Source organism: Salmo trutta, chromosome 17 (genome assembly GCF_901001165.1).
Source record: "Salmo trutta chromosome 17, fSalTru1.1, whole genome shotgun sequence".
Lineage (NCBI taxonomy): Eukaryota > Metazoa > Chordata > Actinopteri > Salmoniformes > Salmonidae > Salmo > Salmo trutta.
Window position 1 is genome coordinate 39,806,148 of NC_042973.1, and position 24,636 is coordinate 39,830,783.

General features: G+C 41.2%; 1 protein-coding gene and 1 pseudogene across 1 annotated transcript; one reads left to right on the forward strand and one right to left on the reverse strand.

Moving 5' to 3' along the window:
• Positions 1-313: 313 nt before the first annotated feature.
• Positions 314-17,383, reverse strand: ube2na (ubiquitin-conjugating enzyme E2Na). The gene is made up of 4 exons (XM_029696747.1): positions 17,248-17,383; positions 12,061-12,307; positions 2,159-2,299; positions 314-1,634 (listed from the first exon to the last, which is right to left on the reverse strand). Exons 1-4 carry the CDS (start codon positions 17,275-17,277, stop codon positions 1,588-1,590), a joined length of 465 nt encoding a protein of 154 aa, XP_029552607.1. The 5' UTR covers positions 17,278-17,383; the 3' UTR covers positions 314-1,587.
• Positions 16,419-24,216, forward strand: LOC115152172 (complement C1q tumor necrosis factor-related protein 4-like; annotated as a pseudogene).
• Positions 24,217-24,636: the final 420 nt, after the last annotated feature.

Here is a 24,636-nt window from a genome sequence, read left to right on the forward strand (position 1 = left end):
AGTGATTCTTCTTGGGGAAAGTCAAGTCCCCATTTCGAGGTCCATAACAAAACATCACCGTTTATTTGAGCTAAAGATGCAAGCAAGTAGGCAACTGCACTCAATGCAGTGTTCACCAACAATACATTTACCTTGTAGCCAGCTCAGTCAAACCTGCACCATTGCACCTAAGATTGTATCGATCTTCACTCTGAGGGCAGTCATTGTTCACTCTGACCTGTTGAGTTTAATGTATGCAATTCAATGACAGAATTGAGGACGTGCCAAAAGTCCTAACCTGCTGTCTTTACTTCAAAAACAAAGGCTTACAATATTTTCTTATTAATCAACAGATTTTATTTACAGAAAAAAAGAATACCAGTGGACTGTTTTCATACCATTCAGAGAGCAGGTAAACATTTTTCCCCTCAATAGAAATAATGACTATACAGAGAACTGAAAAGACTTTTCAAACCAAAAACAAATATTGACAAATATTGTTCAGTTATCTCCCCTCACCCTCTCCACAACCCCTTCGAACACAATTCCCCTCAGCACACACTGCCGAACTAACAACTCCAATGCACCCCCCCTTATTATTTTCTGAAATAAATGCCATGGGGAGGAAGTCAACCGTTGTGTCTTGTAACATTAGATTGTGACAAACAGGAAGAACAAGAAGCTAAAAGAGCCATGTAGCCAGAGAGTCAGTAGTAGTAGAGACATGGTTTACATATGTTTGATACGTTCCATTGATTCCATTCCAATGATACCATCCTCCTATAGCTCCTCCCACCAGCCTCCACTGTAGTAGGCTGATGTCAGGAAAACATTCAAATAAAATAAGACATAAGAATAAAATATATTCCTAAAACTATAGATAATTATGGAATTCCTGTCCCCGCCATCCCTACCGCTCTCCCACACAAAGGTTGCAACAGTTAAACGTGATGATGGCAGGCTCAGATTAATTGTTTAGTCATTAGATTGTTACTTGTATTTAATGTTCAAGTCAGAAATGTGGTTTAGCAGGAGCTAGGTTGTTGTTTTGCTAGTAGGCCTTCTACAGAGGAATGAGTCCATCCATAGTCTGTCTCAAAGGGTGTGTCTACCTGGGGCTAATCAGCTGCTTTCAATACACAAACCAGCATCACGAGCGACAACAAAGTTAAAAGAAAAGTAAAAAGTTAGGCAATCTTGGACAATAAATCTTACCCTCCCCCATGAAACAAACATGGGATAGACACTTATTTTTTAATATTTTTTTGTACGAAGCTCATTAAAGCAGATGTTGCTGGTTTCCTCCAAAATGAATGGAAAAAGAACCAGGTGGTGAGTCAGATCTGCCAATGCATCTGAACAGTAGTGAATTATGACAAAGACGACAAGTCAGGCTTTTCAATTTCTCTTATGAGCATTTATATCAAATTCACTGGTCTTTTTTTCGCAATATTCCTTAAATGTGTTTTTTTATGATATTTTTTCCCCCCTCCAATATGGTGTCCTTTAAATGCACATGAATTACAAAGAAGAGGTCTTGGCAGAAGATGAGGAATGTGTGTTCACACTGACTTCCCGCTTGGTTTCTCTCCGCTGTTTTCCCCTTTTTTACACTTCTATGTTGTTCTGAGCGTAAAGCCTGGTCCATGTCCGGGCTGCAACACAAAATAAGGGAGAGAGATGAGCTCAGAAAGCAAGTGTAGTGAGTCAGTTATTTATTAGTCTTTTGGTAGAATCCTTGAGGCTTCAAGTTGTAACTTCATCACATTTGAACTTGCTTTGCAGGATAGGCCACAGGGTAAAAAAAGCCACAACATACAAATTAAATGTTTATATCAAAAGAAGTCGAGTTCATAAGGTGTAGAATCTAAAGTTACCAGTAACATAAAGCATCAGCACCAATATTAATCAGTGTTGGATTGGCTGAACAGTAGGCTGCATTGAGAAACTGAGCTACTGTGTAAAATTTTAACAAGGTTTTGTTAACCGGGCACCAAACACACAAGAACATGGACTGAAACAGGGAGAAACGACCTGGACTTGTCTAAAAATAAAAGTAAATGTTCCCTTTCTGTTGTGTGCCATAACGAACATGACCCAGACAAGTGGGTGTGGTGAGTGAGTAGGAGTGCACTTTGGAGGAGTTCACCACTCAGAGCCGAGCTTCATCAAGACTCACCTGTCTCTATGGCTTGAGCTTCATTGGATTTCCACTGCTCCGCAACGTCATTCGCTAGAGGATCATCAGGGTTAGGAGCGCTTAGTAATGCCTGGATTGATAGCAGGACTGTGCGGATCTGTAAGGCTGGAGACCATTTATCTGTGGAAGGAGATTTTATAAGAAAACAAAAAAGTACAAATGAGGAGGGGGAGAAAGTGAGGGATGAAGGGAGGAGAAAAAGGGGATAGAGGGAGGGAGAGACATTTGAGGCATGTATCCATTTTGAGCGATGGGGGCATGTCGCAGCAATGGGGATATGCGGCTTGAGTGGGAGGTCAAAAGTTGAATTCTGAGATGCCCTTGATCTTTTGGGCGAGATTAAAAAAGAAAATCCCTCATAGCGCTCGCAGGCCAAACATGATTCTAATGCAGTGGGTATATGGCAGGAAACAATTCCCAGGCCTGTCCCACTAGCGAGCCTGAACTCACTGATGTGTATGACATACATACAGAGAAGCTGCAGCGGTGTGACAGACAGTTAAAGACGTCTCATCTCCCCTGTATCTGTTAGGGCTGAGCGATAAGGCCAAAATATCATATCACAATATTTTTCTAAATGTTGATGCTATTTCATGTTTTTGAATAATACAAGTTCAAAATTTGCTTTGCGAGTAGTGCATGACCCTAGAGTGGCAACCCATACATTCTAAGCAATTTCGAAATGGGTCTTTCTCCATTCTGCACTCATTTGAGATCCTTTCCACAATGCCACGTAGGGCTGCACGATTTGGGCAAAACATTTTTTTATCTAGGTGTTATTTTTAACCAAATACTGCAATTGTAATTTAACTTTGATCAAAACACTTGGGTGAACTGTTGAAATGATGGAAATAGAATAGTTATTATAATTTTATCCAACTCATTTTAACACTTAACTTCCTCAGTGCGCCTGCATTATCATAATTCATATGCAGTCCACAAGAAATTAGCTGATACATCATGACAAAATACACCATATTACTGTCCTGCTAATGTGCCTGGACTTTTAGGCTGAAATGCAGAAACAAAACCCCCCCCAAAAAACACATAATATAGGCTACCTATGACTTTGTTGTCTGATCAACTTTTTTATTTTGCTGTGTAAATTGACTGGAAATATTCACTGCAGTATTAAGCCTAAGATTGAGTTTATGAATTATAGGCTAATATGCATACGCTTCTAAATTAAAAGGTGCTGCATGGTCAATCCGACGTCTGCATTGGCCGTACAGCATTTATGGTGATACGGCCTCTGCAAAATTCTGGGCATTCATACTTCTTGCGCTTCTCCGAAGCGCTATTGTGCTATTGTGAAGGAAGTTGTCAAGGAAGTCAGTTTGTGTTAATACAGGACCTCCCGCCCTCACCTACCATCAACCAATCAATCATGTCAATGCAGAGCTATATGGAGCCCTCTGCATTGTTACAAAATTCGAAAGGGGCACGGCAATATGGTACAGACCTCAATTTGGCCTCTGACTGCCTCCACAATTGAGTCACAACCTCCATACAGCGCCTCTGACCACATTTTCGGATCAAGCATAAATTGGCTCTTACATGCTGACTAGACCAGGCGCGTGCATGCGTCTGCCATCGTGTGCATGTTGATTTTGTCCATCCACACCAGACACAAATCAGGACACGCAGGTTGAAATATCAAAACAAACTCTGAACCAACTATATTCATTTGGGGACAGGTCGAAAAGCATTAAACATTCATGGCAATTTAGCTCGCTAGGTTGCTGTTGCTAGCTAATTTGTCCTGGGATATAAACATTGGGTTGTTATTTTAAATGAAATGCACAAGTTCCTCTACTTCGACAATTAATCCACAGATAAAAAAGGGTAAACAGAGTTTGTTTCTAGTAATCTCTCCTCCTTCAGTCTTCTTTGGACGTTATATTCTGGTTGGCAACCAACTTTAAGGTGCATTACCACCACCAACTGGAGTGTGGATCTCAGTTCATCTTTCAATCACCCACGTGGGTATATGCTCCTAAAAACCAATGGGGAGGTGGGAGAGACGGGACTTGCAGCGCGTCACAAATTGGAACCAAGTTTTTAGCGCCTGGCTAGGGAGACGCTCATTGACCCGCGCAAGCAGTTTGGATGCAATGATTGAATAACATGTATGTGTACATTTATTTTCCAACGCTCGTGCACGTAATGCGAGCGGTGTGGTCAGCATTTTAGGCTATCGACTTAATCTTGAGCCAGTCTGTCTTCATTGTTCTGTTACAATTACACACCTGGCTTCTCCGATGCCACAGCTATTCCTTTTAAATCTTGTGGAGTCCCAGGAAAAGACTACAAAAGCTTGTTGGACACTTGTTTAGACTTACTTTCTTTAGCCTATTAATAGCCTATTGGAAGACAGATGCACGCTTGCTCTTACTTGCTGAATGTAACATAAGCTATAGAATTAATGGGCGGGCAATTGGAAGGAGAAGCCCATATTTTCCTATAGTAGGTCTATCTTAATAGACTACATCCTGACAAAATAGGTCTATACCATATGAGTGGTCTGTCAATGTACCTCTCTGGTTCTTCCAAACTGTTGAGAATAGACCCAAACTGTTCCAAATGCTTGCATAACCAGGCCTAGGCTGTTGTCCAATGTACAGTGGCTTGCGAAAGTATTGACCCACCTTGGCATTTTTCCTATTATGTTGCCTTACAACCTGGAATTAAAATTGATTTTTTGGGGGGGGTTGTATCATTTGATTTACACAACATGCCTACCACTTTGAAGATGCATTTTTTTATTTTTATGTGAAGCAAACAAGAAATAAGACAAAAAAACTGAAAACTTGAGCATGCATAACTATTCACCCCCCGCCCAAAGTCAATACTTTGCAGAGCCACCTTTTGCAGCAATTACAGCTGCAAGTCTCTCGGGGTATGTCTCTGTAAGCTTGGCACATCTAGCCACTGGGAATTTTGCCCATTCTTCAAGGCAAAACTGCTCCAGCTCCTTCAAGTTGGATGGGTTCTGTTGGTGTACAGCAATCTTTAAGTCATACCACAGATTCTCAATTGGATTGAGGTCTGGGCTTTGACTAGGCCATTCCAAGACATTTAAATGTTTCCCCTTAAACCACTCAAGTGTTGCTTTAGCAGTATGCTTAGGGTCATTGTCCTGCTAGAAGGTGAACCTCCATCACAGTCTCAAATCTCCAGAAGACTGAAACAGGTTTCCCCTCAAGAATTTCCCTGTATTTATCACCATCCATCATTCCTTCAATTCTGATCAGTTTCCAAGCCCTGCCGATGAAAAACATCCCCACAGCATGATGCAGCCACCACCATGCTTCACTGGATGGTGTTCTCGGAGTGATGAGAGGTGTTGGGTTTGCGCCAGACATAGCGTTTTCCTTGATGGCCAAAAAGCTACATTTTAGTCTCATCTGACCAGAGTACCTTCTTCCATATGTTTGGGGAGTCTCCCACATGCCTTTTGGCGAACACCAAACGTGTTTGCTGTTTTTTTTAAGCAATAGCTTTTTTCTGGCCACTCTGCCGTAAAGCCCAGCTCTGTGGAGTGTACGGCTTAAAGTGGTCCTATGGACAGATACGCCAATCTCCGCTGTGGAGCTTTGCAGCTCTTTCAGGGTTATCTTTGGTCTCTTTATTGCCTCTCTAATTAATGCCCTCCTTGCCTGGTGCATGAGTTTTGGTGGGCGGCCCTCTCTTGGTAGGTTTGTTGTGGTGCCATATTCTTTCCATTTTCTTTCAATGGTTTTAAATGGTGCTCCGTGGGATGTTCAAAGTTTCTGATATTTTTTTATAACCCAACCCTGAGCTGTACTTCTCCACAACTTGATCTGATCTGTTTGGAGAGCTCCTTGGTCTTCATGGTGCCGCTTGCTTGGTGGTGCCCCTTGCTTGGTGGTGTTGCAGACTCTGGGGCCTTTCAGAACAGGTGTATATATACACTGAGATCATGTGACACTTAGATTGCACACAGGTGAACTTTAACTAATTATGTGGCTTCTGAAGGTAACTGGTTGCACCAGATCTTATTTAGGGGCTTCATAGCAAAGGGGGTGAATACATATGCACCCACCACTTTTCAGTTGTAATTTTTAAAACAAAAAAAAAACAAAGTTGGACTATTTTGTGTATGTTTATTACATTAAATCAATCAAAATAAATGTAAATTACAGGTTGTAATGCAACAAAATAGGAAAAAAGCCAAGGGGGTGAATACTTTGCAAGGCACTGTAGTTATTTTGGCATGAAACAAAACAGGATGTGTCAGCGGTTAATCAAATTTGCCTACATCACCGCAATTTGAAATAATTGTATGCTCACTTGATAACAATAATAATTACCTCATTGCACTGTGTTGTTGTAGCCCAGGTATAATTATTTTCTTGTCTAAAAACATAGGCCTAGTCAATAGTGGAGATTTGCGTGCCCCGGTGATCACAGAGCGCAGCCTGGAGGAACGCACTACAGATCTGCCATTTCTTGGACTTTGACAGGTAAATATTAGGCCTATAGCCCTAATATTTAGCTAATGAATGGTCTAATGTCTAGCAAATATTTAGCTTCTTACTTCGGCTACACATCACTAGGCTCTCTCTTCCAGCTGCTCCCAAGCGCAACAGGCTACAGGCTATGCAAGCCTCTCCACAATAGGCATTCCTCTTCTCGTGAGATCTCAGGAAAAGCGATAGGCTACAAAACCTATAGGACATTTATTTCAATTTTTTTTAATACTAGGCCAAATTGCCTATTCGGGGAATGAAGCAGGCTTGCTAATTGCTGAATGTATAACAGGCCTACAGCATAGAAAATGTTTGTCGAGGAGAAAAAGTGCATTGGTGTGATCACTTTTGACCAGTTATGATGAAATTATTGCACTGATGCATTACAAATAGTTGCACAGGACATACAGAGATGAACACAGTGAAAACGAAGACCCAAAGGAACTGACAACCATTAGAAAAATTGAAATCACTTGCAACGAGGCAATGACATGCTGTAAAAAATGTGCAGGCTAAATGGCATTTGTTGTTGAATTGCTACATTTAAATACAAGTTACTCGATTATTTTTCATTAGGCCTACATGTACATTGAAGTATTATTTGCAGTTGTCACTATGAAAAATGAACACACCCTCAAAGCACTGAATGGTCTGAACCAGTTAGAGACCTCGTGAATGGTCTTGTGTTAACACTTGATTAATAGGCAGAGTGCAGTAGGATGCGTTGATCAGTGGATTGACAGGTGTAGGACTGCAGAACAATAAACAAACTTTCCTCTAGTGTGGATGCTTTTATAGTTATGTAGCATATAGTATTTCATTATAGTTACCTTTATAGTTATTGGCTTGGTGGATGGCCCAGGCCTTAACTCTTGGCACAACACAACTAACGTTATCATCACTACAGAAATAGCCTACTAGTAAGTCTAGCCAACGTTAGCGGACTTGAATGAAATAAATATAAAAACAACACTTTCACTTATTTACTTGACTTTAATAGTCTATAAAATTGACTAAAATAATTTACTCTGGCAAGTTTTCCACCAGCAGGCTTCAGTAGGGAAGTAAAGTGGAAGTCGAATCCCTCACTTCCTGTTGTTTGACTGTGCCCATAGCAACGTTTGAAAATGAGGTAGATAGTTAGTATATAATAGTGGGCACTTTGAATACAGTGCTGTTTGACATGATAAAGAATGAAAAACCCAGGCAGGCGTTATTGTGATAGGAACTCATTGCTAAGTGTTTCCTAGGGGACCCTATAATCTTCTGCTACATTAAATGTTTTTTATTAGCTACTGCATGTAGCTAACATATTCATGCTTCGCCTATTCCTCTTTTATTTAGAAGATACTTTTGCACCCCCCCAAAAAAAATGCTGATTTAGGTATCAGGCTGTATTAGCTAGCTACGTTGGCTCTGACTCAGTACATTTATTAGTTAGCTCGCTAGCCAGCTAACTAGCTATAAACATTAGCGGCTAAAACGATTGTTAGCCACAACTTGCTAAGACAAACTAGCTGTTTGCTGACTGTAAGATACACAAACTAAGTGTAATTATAGAACCCTTGTAGATTTATACTAAGAAGCAAAGCAGAAAATCTGCATCATTGTCATCAACATGTTGCATGGTCTGCATTGACCATGCAGACTGAATACAAGTGGGTGAGCAACAACTGCCGCCCTTCTGCGCTGCTCGAGTGGCAGGGGGCGGGGCTTGGTCTGTGTGGAAAGCGGTATGGAGAGAGAGTGACAAGGTGCAACTGCAGCCCGGGTCATTCCTGCATGCGTGCATTCCTGAGATTTTTCGCCCCCGCCTCCCAGAGTCCTCCTTACTAGCTAGCATGGTTGACACCGGTAGACAGATTCCTTTGCTTCCACCTGCCCTCACCTTCGTTAACAGAACTGCGGGAAAACAGTGTCCGACAGGTGGCGGCAAAGGACACTATAAACAGTTTGCCACCACCTACCGCCAGCACAGCAGGCGCGATGCCGTATGCTAGCTAACTAGCGACACCGTGTGCTAGCTAGTTAGCACACGGTGTAGCCCCCACCTGCTATGCTGGCGGTAGGTCTGTTGTGTACCAGACTAGCTTGCTAAGCTAGCAGTTCCCTTTGCTCCCGTCTGCCGAACACCTGCCCTCGCCGTTGTTAACAGAACTACGGAAAAACACTGCCCGACAGGCGGGTACGAAGGACACTGTCTACCGGTGTACAGCTAGCTAGATATCGTTGTCAACCCCCGCACTTCTTCTGTGGGGTTTATCGGTTGCTGGCACCAACGTTTTTGCGCATTAACGCCACATACTGAACTGGGGCACCCGTACCTCCTGCCTGTCCTAGCTTAAAAATATAACAATAAAGATGGGTTCCAGCATGCAGGAATGCCCCGAATTTCAGGCTGCAATTGCACCCTTTGGGAAAGCGTAGAGAGACGATCTAAATAGCGAGAAAACTATAAAAACAGACGCTACACATGGCAGAGTAGCATATCACATTCAACAAACCAAACATTGAAATACCGTTATAGAAGGTAATCCAAAACGTGCATCAATACTGGTATTTAGTCAAATACAGTATACCGCCCAGCCCTAGCTATCTGTTATCAGTCAGATGATGATATGATTAACTGGATTGTACATAGATACTTTGATGATAAAACAGGTCAAATATATTTTTGATATTTCCAGAAAAGGTAGATGTCCCTAAATGTCAGACCTAGAATCAGATAATCCCTTCCTAACCATAACCTATTACATGCTGACCACACCGTTCACGTCGCATAAATAACATGTAAACATACATGCTATTCAATTATTGCGCCAACGAGCGTCTGCATTGCCAAGCGCTAAAATGGAAGTCAGTTCTATTTGTGACGCTGAACGCGGTGCAAGTCCTGCCTCCCATCTCCTCATTGGTTATTCCCACGTGGGTGATTGAAAGATGAACCGAGTTCAGTCGGTTGTCGTGGTAACTATAAAAGTTAGATGCCAAACGCCATATAAAGTCCAAAGAAGAAAAAGCCTGGTAGGAGGAGATGACAAGAAACGATTTGGATGACCGCTTTGTGTGTGAATTAATTGTCAGTGTAGAGGACCTTGTGCATTTCAGGTAACATAACAGCTCAACGTTTATATCCCAGGACAAAATAGCTAGCAACAGCAAGCTAGCTAAATAGGTCAAATTAGCTAGCAACTGCAAGCTTGCTAGCCTGTCTGGGCTAGGGGGCAGTATTTTCACGGCCGGATAAAAACGTACCCGATTTAAACGGGTTACTCCTCTTGCCCAGAAACGAGAATATGAATATAATTAGTAGATTTGGATAGAAAACACTATAGTTTCTAAAACTGTTTGAATGGTGTCTGTGTATAACAGAACTCATATGGCAGGCCAAAACCTGAGAAGATTCCATACAGGAAGTGCTCTGTCTGACAATTTGTTGTCCTTCTGTTGCATCCCTATCAAAAATACAGCATCTGTGCTGTAACGTGACACTTTTTAAGGCTTCCATTGGCTATCTAAAGCCGCCAGAAAGTGGAACAGGGTGTCTGCTGTCTCTGGGCAAAGTACAGCAGCAGAGTTTGTAAGTGGTCAGCCTGGAGACAGTGAGACTGAGATGCGCTTTCACGAGACTTTTCCATTTTTTTTTTCAGCCTTTGAATGAATACAACGTTGCCCAGTTGGAATATTATCGCTATTTTACGAGAAAAATAGCATAAAAATTTATTTTAAATAGCGTTTGACATGCTTCTAAGTACGCTAATGGAATATTTCGAATTTTTTTGTCACAAAATGCGCTTGCGCGTTAGCCTTCGGATAGTGACCTGAACGCACGAACAAAACGGAGGTATTTGGATATAACTATGGATTATTTGGAACCAAAACAACATGTTGTTAAAGTAGAAGTCCTGGGAGTGCATTCTGACGAAGAACAGCAAAGGTAATCCAATTTTTCTAATAGTAATTCTGAGTTTAGTGAGCCCCAAACTTGGTGGGTGTCAAATTAGCTAGCCTGTGATGGCCGAGCTATGTACTCAGAATATTGCAAAATGTGCTTTCGCCGAAAAGCTATTTTAAAATCGGACATAGCGTTTGCATAAAGGAGTTCTGTATCTATAATTCTTAAAATAATTGTTATGTATTTTGTCAACGTTTATCGTGAGTAATTTAGTAAATTCACCGGAAGTTTTCGGTGGGTATGCTAGTTCTGAACATCACATGCTAATGTAAAAAGCTGGTTTTTGATATAAATATGAACTTGATTGAACAAAACATGCATGTATTGTATAACAATGTCCTAGGAGTGTCATCTGATGAAGATCATCAAAGGTTAGTGCTGCATTTAGCTGTGGTTTTGGTTTTTGTGACATATATGCTTGCTTTGAAAATGGCTGTGTGATTATTTTTGACATAATCTAAATGTTTTGCTTTCGCTGTAAAGCCTTTTTGAAATCGGACAATGTGGTTAGATTAACGAGAGTCTTGTCTTTAAAATGGTGTAAAATAGTCATATGTTTGAGAAATTGAAGTTATAGCATTTGAGGTATTTGTATTTCGCGCCACGCGATTCCACTGGCTGTTGACTAGGGTGGGATGCAAACGTCCCACCTAGCCCAGAGAGGCTAGCCAAATTACCATAAATGTTTAATGCTTTCGACCTGTCCCCAAATTAATATAACTGGTTCAGAGTTTGTTTTGATATTTCAACCTGTGTGTCATGATCACGTTTGTTGTGGGGGGACAAAATCAATTTGCGCGTGGCCGGTTTGGGTACAGATTTCGGGGGATGAAAGGAATCTCTGTATCAGCTGCACCTGCTACCACATTTTTAAAAATTCTTTCAGGACATAATTTTACATGTTTTTGCTAACTACCTCAGTCTAAATATGTGTTCAAGGAGCCATGTTGCATTGAAAAATTAAGTTTTTTCAAAACCTGCCCTGTTGGTATCCTGATTAAACCTGACTGAACATTGCGCTCCATGTTGAATTATTATTTTTTTTTACAAGGAGCATGTGTGCGCCTACGTTGAACAATGTAGGAGCGCACAAAGAAATTTAGGAGCACAATGAAAAACAATTTATTTGTAGAAATGGTGCAAGCATGACTGTCATAAATCTGTGCTCAGTGTATTCTCAGTGGCACTAAGGGGCTGCGGTACAGTGAAGTAATCATTGGAACAACTATCTGGGTGATTTTTTTTCTAGGCGCACAGGCGCTCCTAAATAAAAATTCCAGGTTGCACAGCAAAATATTTAGGTGCATATGCAAGTAAAATAGTCCACTGTTGATTAACTTAACCTGAACTGAAACAACAGTGAAACAGCAAAATCAGTTTGGATGTCAGGCTACCGTGTCGGTGAAAAATGACGCAAGTCAAGCGCCCCTTACCTTTCAATATGTCTAGACATATTCTTCCCAGCTTGTCTACGTTGGGGTGGTATATTTTGGTCATAAAGCGTACTTTTGGAGCTGCCATGGGGTATTCCTCGGGAAGAAAGAGTTCAAGTTTAAACGTGCCACCTTCAAAGGGAGAGTCCTGGGGCCCAGCGATGACCACATGGAAGTAGCGGGCGTTACCTTCGTCAGGCTCCGCCTTGATGCCTGGGACGGGCTCCGCCATCAAGCGCTGAGTCTCCTGACAAACGACAGACAGAGTTAGGCCTAGATGCAAATCTTGTGGTGGTAACCATTGTTCAGCAGGCACATTTGTATGTTTGTTCCACTGCTTACTCATCACTTACAATACTAAGAAAATCCACCACAAAATTATAATTTCAGTGTTAGGACTGATCAATCTTTCAAAGACAATGCCTACAGCCCAAAACATCTAGCCTAACCTATCCTGGCCCATGCCTACTACTAGGCAGCTAGCAGTGCGTCACTACGCTTAGTGGCTCTATAGTTGGCTGCAATACAGTCTAAAGCAGAATATCAGGCAGCTAAATCTACAAATTTTTGTTTTCCGTTGCAAAACTTTCCAAAATGTTTTCCTAATTAATACAGGTGACAACTAGGGCTGACTTTCCCCATGAATGTGGAGGCGTTACCGGCTGGCGCACCCTTATGTATAAAAATTTAAAAAGTATAATAAATTCAATATTCAGTGGTTGATTGAAGAGTACATCTTGTAGGCTGACTAGCTCATCATGGAAGGCAACTGCCCCCAGGCTCAGGGCTGTGACCAGGGCATAAAATGTACCTTTTGGTCCACCTGCCACTGTGGCAGGTAGATTTAAAATCAACCAGCCACTCAGATTTTTTAACAGCCAAAATATTTTGGGGCGCAAAGATTACACCAACAAAACATAAAACAGATGTGCATGCTTTATAATGTTTTGAAAACAATATATATATATATGTAGTACTAGTAAGAAGTAACTAACGTGGTATTTTGAATAATACATTTTTTTGTGACCTGAGTCTTAACCAAAATGTCACAGATGAGACAAATTTTCACCTGCCCCTTTAAGGCCGGGAGGTTACCGTGGTAGCGTGACTGGAGTCATGTTTCTACCTGTGAGATTGAGTCTTACCAGTAGAAGCGTTGTCTTCTCTTCCCTAGCATTTGAAACTCAAAAACAACCTAGTTTATGAACAAATGGAAATAGCCAAAAAACAAAGTCTCACTTCAGTAGACTTTCGTTTCAAGTAAATAAGACCAACTTTTATACCTGTGCACAGCTCTTTACGTGTGCACAGCCACCAGCCAGGCAGTGTTGCAGCGCGAGGTGGGATAGGCTATATAGGATTCGTAGTTTGATTTTGTGCGATTAATTTACCGGCTATGAAACAAAAACGGCAGAACTACTTTGAAAACTGCTACTGCAGCATTTATTTTACTGTAAATGTGATCATACTTGATTATTTTTTATAAAAGAATGTGAGTGAAATGCTAACACCGTGGAGCCCTGACCCCCGCCAACGTGGCTGGTGAAGTAAACATTTTACACGCCAATGACAAAATCGACAGGTGGTGGGTGTTAATTTTAGGCCCTTGCTGTGACCTGGAGAAAAACACACCCTTCTCAACGTGACTGAGCGTAAGCAATCTGATACGGCCTTATGCTAATGCAAGAGGCAGGGTGACACCTGTGACAGGTGCAGCAACAAAGATGGACTTTTACAGGCCTAGGCCTATTCCTCCTCACCAGCCTACTAATTTTCACATAGTAGCCTAAAATACCAATACAGTGCATTCGGGAAATATTCAGACCCTTGACATTTTCCACATTTTGTTACTTTACAGCCTTATTAAAAAAATGCACCAAATATTTTTTTACTCATCCGTCTACAAACAATACCCCAAAATGACAAAGCAAAAAACGTTTAGAAATTCTAGCAAATGTATAAAAATAAAACACCTTGTTTACATAAGTATTCAGACCATTTGCTATGAGACTCGAAATTGAGCTCAGGTGCATCCTGTTTCCATTGATCATGCTTGAGGTGTTTCTACAACTTCATTTGAGTCCACCTGTGGAAAATTCTATTGATTGGACATGATTTGGAAAGGCACACACCTGTCTATATAAGGTCCCACAGTTGACAGTGCGTGTCAGAGTAAAAACCTGGGGAAGGGAACCCAAACAAGTCTGCAGCATATAAGGTCCCTAAGAACACAGTGGCCTCCAGCATTCTTTGAAATTGATGGACAGTAAAAAGCACATGACAGCCCGCTTGTAGATTGCCAAAAGGCACCTAAAAGGACTCTGACCATGAACAACAAGAGTCTTTGGTCTGATGAAACCAAGATTGAACTCTTTGGCCTGAACGTGAAGTGTCATGTCTGGAGGAAACCTGACACCATCCCTACGGTGGAGCATGGTGGTGGCAGCATCATGCTGTGGGGATATTTTTCAGCGCCAGGGACTGAGAGACTAGTCAAGATCAAGGGAAAGATGAACGGAGCAAAGTACAGAAAGATCCTTGAGCGCTCTGGAGCAGGTTCCAAGGACTGGTGCGAAGGTTCACCTTCCAACAGGACAACGACCCTAAGCACACAGCCAAGACAACAAAGGAGTGGCTTCAGGACAAGTCTCTGAATGTCCTTGAGTGGCCCAGCCAGAGCCTGGACTTGAACCCGATCAAACATCTCCGAAGAGACCTCAAAATAGCTGTGCAGCGACACTCCCCATCCAACCTGACAGAGCTTGAGATGATCTGCAGAGAATGGGAGAACCTCCTCAAATACAGGTGTGCCAAGCTTGTAGCGTCATACCCAAGATGACTCAAGGCTGCGATCGCTGCCAACGGTGCTTCAACAAAGTACTGAGTAAAGGGTCTGAATAGTTATGTAAAAATGATATTTCCGACCAAGTCCAAGTCCATATTACGGCAAGAACAGCTTAAATAAGCAAAAAGAAACGACAGTCCATCATTACTTTAAGACATGGTCAGTCAATCCGGAAAATTACAAAAACTTTGAAAGTTTCTTCAAGTACAGTCGCAAAAACCATCAAGCGCTATGATGAAACTGGCTCTCATGAGGACTGCCACAGGAAAGGAAGACCCAGAGTTACCACTGCTGCAGAGGACAAATTAATTAGAATAACTGCACCTCAGATTGCAGCCCAAATAAAAGTAACAGACGCATCTCAACAGCAACTGTTCAGAAGAGACTGCAAAAAAAAATAAAAAATTGTACTAAAAGGACACCAATAAGAAGAGACTTTCTTGGGCCAAGAAACACGAGCAATGGACAAATAGACCGGTGGAAATATGTCTGAGTCCAAATTTGAGATTTTTGGTTCAAACCATCATATCTTTGTGAGACGCAGAGTAGGTGAACGAATGATCTCTGTATGTGTGGTTCCTACCATGAAGCATGGAGGAGGTCAGTGATTCATTTGGAATTCAAGGCACACTTAACCAGCATGGCTACCACATCGATTCGCCATCCCATCTGGTTTGCGCTTAGTGGGACTATCATTTGTTTTCAACAGGACAATAATCCAAAACACACCTCCAGGCTGTGTAAGAGCTATTTGACTAAGGAGAATGATGGAGTGCTACATCAGATGACCTGGCCTCCACAATCACCCAACTGAGATGGTTTGGGATGAGTTGGACCGCAGAGTGAAGGAAAAGCAGCCAACAAGTGCTCAGCATATGTGGGAACTCCAAGCTGGTTGAGAGAATCAAGGCAAAGGGTGGCTACTTTGAAGAATCTCAAATATAAAATATATTTTGATTTGTTTAACACTTTTTTGGTTACTACATGATTCTGTGTTATTTCATAGTTTTGATGTCTTCACTATTGTTGTACAATGTAGAAAATACAATACCCTCAACCTCTCCCATCTATTTCTGATGCCCATCCAGTTTGATTTTTATTTGCCATATATTTTTAACTGTGTTGTTTCACAAAAGTTCTTTACTTACATACATTTTACAGACACAGTATATTTTACATTTGTTATCTTGTTATTAGTCCCACCCTTCAGTTTCATTCAACCCCTCCCATCCATCTCTTAACACCATCCATATTGGATTTCTATCTGCCATATATTTTTCAACTGTGCTGTGATGCTTCACAAAAGTTCTGAACCTTTCTATTCTCAGTTCCTACAGATTGTAGAAAAAGAAACATTTTTGTTAAAAGTATTATATTATCGATCATTGAGAGATACTCTCAATGATTGGCTATGAAAAGCCAACTGACATTTACTCCTGAGGTGCTGACCTGTTGCACCCTCGATAACTACTGTGATTATTATTATTTGACCATGCTGGTCATTTATGAACATTTGAACATCTTGGCCATGTTCTGTTATAATCTCCATAATCTCATGTTCCTGGCCTCTGCCTATAAATGGTGGGACATTCACTTACGGTAGCTAACTAGCAACAGAGGCCTAACTGGAAATAGCTATCACACAATGGTAACGTTCTAAATGCTAACTTAATAGCCTGCTAAATTGACCCTTTAATAGTTATGGACTAAGTATCTTCATACTGATAAGCAATTTAGCCCAAAATAGAGATTGCAGCCGTTTATATTGTGGCACAGTCACGGGAATAGGCTGTCTGATTGTGTATTCATTGCAACACACATGTACGGCTAGCTATAGTGTTTGCTAGCTATAGTGTTTGCTAGCTATAGTGTTTGCTAGCTATAGTGTTTGCTAGCTATAGTGTTTGCTAGCTATAGTGTTTGCTAGCTATAGTGTTTGCTAGCTATAGTGTTTGCTAGCTATTTGGAGAGGGCGGGATGGGTGACTGGCTGGCTAACGTTTAAGATAGCTAGCAAGCTAACGTTATATTGATTGCTAACTCTCTGACTCTGGTCAGTATGTTACATTCACCGTGTAGAGTGTATTAACGAATAAACAACCACACAAAAGCCACATTTCTTTGCCATCTTTTACAGGCGTGGGTGTATTTTTAACCCACCTTTATTCCGTTTATTAGGAACAGGGTCGAAACGGAAGTAACTTCGCAGCTGCGGCAAATGCAAGCTAAGTAAATTACGAACAGTGCGGACCATTTTAGGATTAGCTAGCTAGGATATCATGAATCTGTCATAGACAACAACAATAGTCTGTGTAATTCATAAAGCACTGAATAGTTAGTTACCTTAATGATCCTACGGGGCAGTCCTGCCATCTTGTCTTTAATGAGGGGTTTGGCTGTGACTCTTCTCTTTCGTTTGCATTGACAGCGAAAGGCACGCACAAACCTCTTCCGGTGTTCTGCTCATTTTGCGTCATGAGACCATCCTGAAAGTGTAACGTAAATAAATGTAGCTAGTTTGGTAAATGTCCTTTTATTATGGTTAATGGGTATGATAAGTGACAGTGATTGATTGGACATATCCCCATCTTAAAGTCAGTGATGTTTGTGTAAACATCTGTGATTCATTTCGTTTCATGTTAGTCGTACTGTTGCTGTGAAATAGACATAGGTAGGCCTTGGACCCATCACACAGGCACACTGTCCCTTGATCAATTTCGAAATGTTAATCATTTCTTGGTAAGGGGGCAATCGAAAGGGCTATATGATTTTATTTTAATTTTCAAAATGTCTGGCCTACATGGGTTTCACAATTATTTTGAACATCTATTTCTGAGAGGCCTATGAAATGACCAATGCATTGTGCATGTGGTGCTCTATAATTTACAACCAATCAATCAATCAAATATATTTATAAAGCCCTTTTTACATCAGCCGATGTCACAAAGTGCTATACAGAAACCCAGCCTAAAACCCCAAACAGCAAGCAATGCAGATGTAGAAGGACTTGCTTTTGTTGCTTTTAAGGATTATAAACAGAACACAGTGAACTAGCTGTTCTGTTCCCTCATGAGACTAAACAAACCTGTGTATTTCCTCCCCTCAATGGTAAACTTCCGGACCAGATCAGGATGCAGGGATCAGCATTGTACAATGGGACCCGTGGAGCTCCACCTCTTGAAGCTCCACGGGTCCCATTGAAAAGGCTGACTAGAGAGAAGGCTGACTAGAGAGAAGGTGACCAGCTGACTACAGGCATGCACACTCTGTACCAGCACATGAGAACAGGTAGGACCCACACTCTATAGAGATGTATTTCTCTGCCATAAGCTGTCAGGTCAATTACAGACTGAAGATGTAGAGCTGAGAATTACATGTGTTCCAGTACAGAAATGATTAGATTTTGTGAGATGGCTTGTGAGAGGTAAGAGCTATGGGATTGTTGCTGTTGAAATCTGTAAGAATCCTAACTAAATCTGACCTCATTCAAATCATTTGAATTGTTATGATATTATTTTGATTGCCATATTTTAAAATGAGTGATTCCTCATGAAACCAGGACAAAAAAAAGACCATTATTTTGGGGATTGTTATGAAAATTAAACTATAGAATAGTCCTTTGGATGAAGGATTGTTGACATATATTTAACATTTGTATCTAAAAGCATAATTGAGAAAATATTTATCAAAGTTGCCATATTTATGACATTTTGGCCTTACCCAAGCCTCCTGTAAGACTCCATAATGTTTAATCTGTAGGTGCTACAAAGCAAAAATATGTGTGTCATACGAAGCTTTACCGCTTGCTTTGTAATATGACCTCTTTTTTGATTTCAATAATTGTACCTTTAGAAAGAAATGTAAAATATTTGTCAACAATCTTCCAAAGGACCATTTTATGGATTACATTTCATGAGAATTGGTATTGGTATTTTTCTGTCCTGGTTTTGTGAGCTAAATGTTTCCATATCGTTAAATAGAAGAACAAAGTTTGACTTCTGGATTTGGAGTTTTACATTATGGCAGTTGATAAAAATGTCCTCTTTTGCCAACTCACTGTTCTGTTCTCTCAGCAGAGCTTTCAAATAGTTTAACACATTGAAACTCACATCTTTTATAACAGTGCTTAGGAATTAACATTACAAGCAACAGTGGTAGACATATGAAAATAACAATGTTAAAAATCTCTGGTTATAAGCCTGTAATTACTGATGTTAATGTACAGTATATTTTATTTACTAGGTGCCAGTTTTCTGCTCATTTAGTGCAAGAGCAGCTGTACAGCATATGATTGGGATCTCTGGTATTTTGGGAGATTTTGTCATTTGATAAAAATGTTTTACAAAAAAATTAAGGAAACTCATTTAAAAATATATTTGTTCTGTGTTCATATCTTGAGTGAGATAGGTCTACTGTTTATATTGTTATACTCAGTTCCAACACATTTGATGAATGCTAATGGAATGTTTTAGAGCAGGTATTCCTGGGTCGGCAGGTAGCCTAGTGGTTAGAGCATTGGACCAGTAACCGAAAGGTTGCTGGATTGAATCCCTGAGCTGATAAGGTACAAATGTGTTGTTCTGCCCTTGAACAAGCAGAACAAGTTGTTCTGCCCTGTTCCCCGGTAGGTCATCATTGTAAATAAGAATATATTCTTAACTGACTTGCCTAGTTAAATAAATGTAAAATATATATATAAATAAGTAATAAAACTTCCCAAACTCGAGTACGTGTACCCCCAGGGTTATGCACAATTCCATTGTGTATGCCAAATTAAAAAGTACAAAAATTATTCAAATTTTCAAACAATCCATTTATATTCGGGTGAGGTTTTTTTCTCGCCTGAGTAGCCTCGTTTCACTGCCAAAAATAAAATGAAACCATCTAGTGTTCAGCGAAATAACAACACAATGTCAAATACAGGTAGACTAGTCAAGTAGTTAAGATTCAATCACATTAACTGTTATTCTCTCGCGGGAATTCCACTAACGGTCCGTATATAGCCAAACATAGTTGCTGCTCATGTTGGTATCTGTACAGATGGCGCAAAAGCCATGACAGGGAGACATAGTGGAGTGGTAACGCGAGTGCAATCAGTTGCTCCCGACGCCACTTGGGTACACTGCAGCATCCACTGTTTTTTTAAATTGAGAGACGAGCTTAAAGTTTTCTTTACTGACCATAATTTTCACTTGGCTGACCGCTTGCATGATGATTTCTCACACGGCTGGCCTATCTGGGTGATGTTTTTTCTCGCCTGAATGATCTGAATCTAGGATTACAGGGACTATATTCAATGTGCAGGGCAAAATTGAGGCTATGATTAAGAAGTTGGAGCTCTTCTCTGTCTGCATTAACAAGGACAACACACAGGACATTCCATCATTGTATGATTTTTTTGTGTGTTAATGAACTCAAGCTTACGGACAATGTCGAATGTGATATAGCGAAGCACCTGAGTGAGCTGGGTGTGCAATTACGCAGGTACTTTCCCCGAAACGGATGACACAAACAACCGGATTCGTTATCCCTTTCATGCCCTGCCTCCAGTCCACTTACCGATATCTGAACAAGAGAGCCTCATCGAAATTGCAAGAAGCAGCTCTGTGAAAATTGAATTTAATCAGAAGCCACTGCCAGATTTCTGGATTGGGGTGCGCTCAGAGTATCCTGCCTTGGCAAATCACGCTGTTAAGACACTGATGCCCTTTGCAGCCATGAACCTATGTGAGAGTGGCTTCTTGGCCCTCACTAGCATGAAAACTAAATACAGGCACAGACTGTGTGCGGAAAATGATTTAAGACAGACTCTCTCCAATGCAACCCAACATTGCAGAGTTATGTACATCCTTTCAAGCACACCCTTCTCATTAACCTGTGGTGAGTTATTCACAATTCTCGATTAACAAATAAGGTTTTATATGTAAGATGGTTAAATAAAGAGCAAAAGGATTGATTATTATTATATTATTATTTGTGCCCTGGTCCTATAAGAGCTCTTTGTCACTTCCCACGAGCCGGGTTGTGACAAAAACTCACACTCATTCTTATGTTTAATACATGTATTATATAGTGTGTATGGCAGGCTTATAATGATGGCAAAAAACAACATTTGAGAGTGCACTGACCCTGGTGCTAGAGGGGGTACGCAGCTGGAGGTTGAATGTTTGTAGGGGTACGGGACTATAAAAAGTTTTGGAACCACTGTTTTAGAGGATGTCAAATGATCCATTAAACAGGCTTAATTCATGAGTGAAGCCATAACTTATTCAAGCTGGGATGGGAACTCTCCAGCCTTTCAACCTTGCACTATGAATTTACCAGAGCTCTATCAACAGGTTACAAAGAACACAAAGAGAGAACATCAATTCATTATAGCAAGCTGGTGAAATACCTGCTTAGGACCTGAAATGACAACTCACTTCAAGATTTCAACAGTGCCTTTTATAACAGTCTAATCAGGATAAAAAAAGATATACATGATATATCATATATAAATTATGTTTAACATAATGATAAAGTATTGATGCTTGTTCCCCAAATTGACCCCCAACCTATCCCTCCCATGGTCACACTGTGATCTTTCGTCGACCAATTGTCCACCATGTCAAAGGGCTTCATAGAAAAAAAATAAAAAATTCCCTTCCCTGCTCCACCTTGCCCCCCTTCCAAATGTTCCATTGTCCGGGCACACAGGAACAGATGAACCAGGGTCTAATCTAGTACTTTTTCTCAGTGCACAGAGAGAACAGACAATACCAGCTGAATTAGAGGGGCTGTTGCTTCCACAGGGCATCTGATTTGAGGAGCGGGATCTGTCCTGACAGAGATCAACCAGACTTCCTAACCCACTCATATAGTATTTCAACCAGCCCATCACACAATGACACATTGCACAATCTTAGCCCATAACACACAGGTTGCTTGCATTGGCCCATATTCGATTCGGCCTGGTAACCTTTACTTTTTTTAACATTGAAAAAATGAAACAAAAAATGTTTACATTGTACAGGTGTGAAATGCTGTGCAGTAAGGAAACTTTTTTGCCCAAAATCCTACAACCCTTAGAAAATCAATCTTTTCAAATGAACAAAACTTTCTTCAAAAACAACCTAGAACAGTTCTACTTATACCCTGGCTGTTCTATTCTGTGTTTCCTTCAGACATCTTTTGTCATTGTAACAATGTAGCTTTGTTTATTTATTTTATTTACATAAAAACACAAATAAACAAAACTACATTGTTACATTGACAAAAGTTGTCTGAAGCAAACACAGAATAGAACAGCCAGGGTACAAATAGAACTGTGTAGGTTGTTTTTGAAGAAAGTGAGATATTTTTACTCTGTTGTTTATCTCTCCTAGTTGAGGTGGCACCATGTAGCAATCCCTGGCGCATGGCCTGTCTACTGGGCATTTTCAACTTCCTGGGGTCGGTCACACCCCTCCATGTGGCTCCCGTGATGACTGGCCTCCGCTCCGCCTTTTCAGCCACGCGGACCAATAGCATCCTGGGAGGCACTCAGAAGGCTGTGACCTTCAACAAGCTCCTAGTCAACACAGGGAGTGATTTCAACCCAGACACGGGCCACTTCCGCTGCAGAATCCCTGGGGCCTATTACTTGTCCTTCACGTTGGGGAAATATCCCAAGAAGATGTTGTCTGTCATACTGGTGAAGAATGGGCAGGAGGTGCAGGCTATAGCCTATGACGATTACAAAAAGAAAGGGAGGAAGGTCCAGAGTCAAAGTGTCATGATCAGCCTGAAGGCCATGGACACAGTGTGGCTGATGCTGCAGGACAGTCCTCAGTATGCTCTATACAGCAATGCTGGACCTTACATCACCTTCACCGGTTACCTGGTGTACCCCGACATCTCCGCCACTGGCTATCTCTACAACCACCGATCCCTGTCAGGGCAGCCCTACGCAAACTCCAACTGTCCCCCTCCTGGAGACCATAGGTACGGCTGGAGTGGTAGTGCTGAGGCCCCTGTGGAGCCTCGCTCTGCCTTCTCCATGGCCAGGACATCCCCGGTCCTGGGGGAGAATGGTGGCGGGCACCAGGAGAAGGAGCCTCTGACCTTTGATGTGGAATACGTCAACATTGGAGGGCACTTTAACAAGACGTCGGGCCGCTTCACCTGCCGCTACCCTGGTGCCTACTACTTTGCCTTCACTGTGGGGAAGCACCCGCGCAGGGCAGTGTCAGTCAAGCTGATGACAGGCCACGGCGAGGTGCAGGCCATGGTGTTTGACGAGGATACGTCCAGGAGGAGGGAGATGCAGAGCCAGAGTTTGCTGCTGTCGCTGCATAGGGGGGACAACGTGTGGCTCTACAGCCAGCAGGACGAGCGCTACGCCGTCTACAGCAACCAGGGACGCTACACCACCTTCTCAGGCTTCCTGGTCTACCCAGACGCTTAGCCCACCACCACCACCAGCCAGGACCTGGACAGAACTCACTTCTGAGGGCTCGGAGTTCTTCAAAACACACTGGATCCTCCTTGAAATGTACATGGTGCTATGGTTACAAAATCTAATTTGTGAAAGTGTGAATGTCAGTGCTAAGTTACACTATGCTTTATGGGCTTTGTTTAGAACCGCTGTAGTCAGTTTCTGGGTGTGGATGGAACAACAACAGTAGCAACCTCTTAACAATGGGGCATAGGGCACAATGGGGCACAATGTACATATATTATACACATCTTATACACAGATACACATTTGTTTGCCATTTATTGATTTCATAGTATTATATCATTCCACAAGATGGGGCTGGGAGTTCATTTTTTGGATACATCGACAAGCTTATGACATTATTACACATAATCATGTAATGTTTCTCTTTATTACCAAATTTTCGGTGGATAAGTGGGTAATTTTATGTTTTGTTTTTGGCTGCGTTTAAACCAAAGTTATAGGTTATATGTTAGTATATGATGCTGGATCTTTAGGATTCTTTGGATACCTCATGTTTTTTTTTCTCTCATTCACCAAAAACTATGGGTTACAATAAGTAGAGCTTTCCTATGCAATCTTTATATATACAGATTTGCTTAGGGACATAATTATTTATCCTTACTGAGCAAATGTTTTTGCAAAGACTCAGCAAAACAAACTCACAAAACCATTTAATAATTTAACTTGTGTAGTGATTGCATTGAGTAGACTACTATGTAAATACTGCATAGTTTCCCTGAATGACTGTATGGAGTTAGATAACCTTAATGTGATGTAGTTATGAATGTTTGATCTATTCTGAATGCATAGTGAAAGAAGGTTCATTAAAGGAGAAGTTTGGCCAAAATCCAGAAACTCCCAAGTGTATTCCATACATTGACACTAGTTCAGTGGAGTTTGCCCTCTCCCCCTCTCTCTCCCTGTAGGTCACGTGACTTGTGGCATTGATGGATGCAGGCCTCGCTCTGCTCTGTTGCCAGTGAATTCATGATTCACAAATCTGCGAAGTGTGGACAAATTCGTTGTTTTATTGAAGGCGTACGGCCGAATGAGCTATTTGTTTTGAGTCAGGAAATGTGTACTTCTCCACCTAAAACATTTGAAATTATTTTACATAATTATTTTATGTAGCCAACTGCCACATGTGCGCTCTCGGGGGGAATCCCGGCTAAGTAGAAATTGCACTGTATGCCCTTATTGACAGATGCACTTTTTTTGGCGCAGAAATGAAGACAACGTTAGACATTAGTTATACAAAGTAAACAACAACC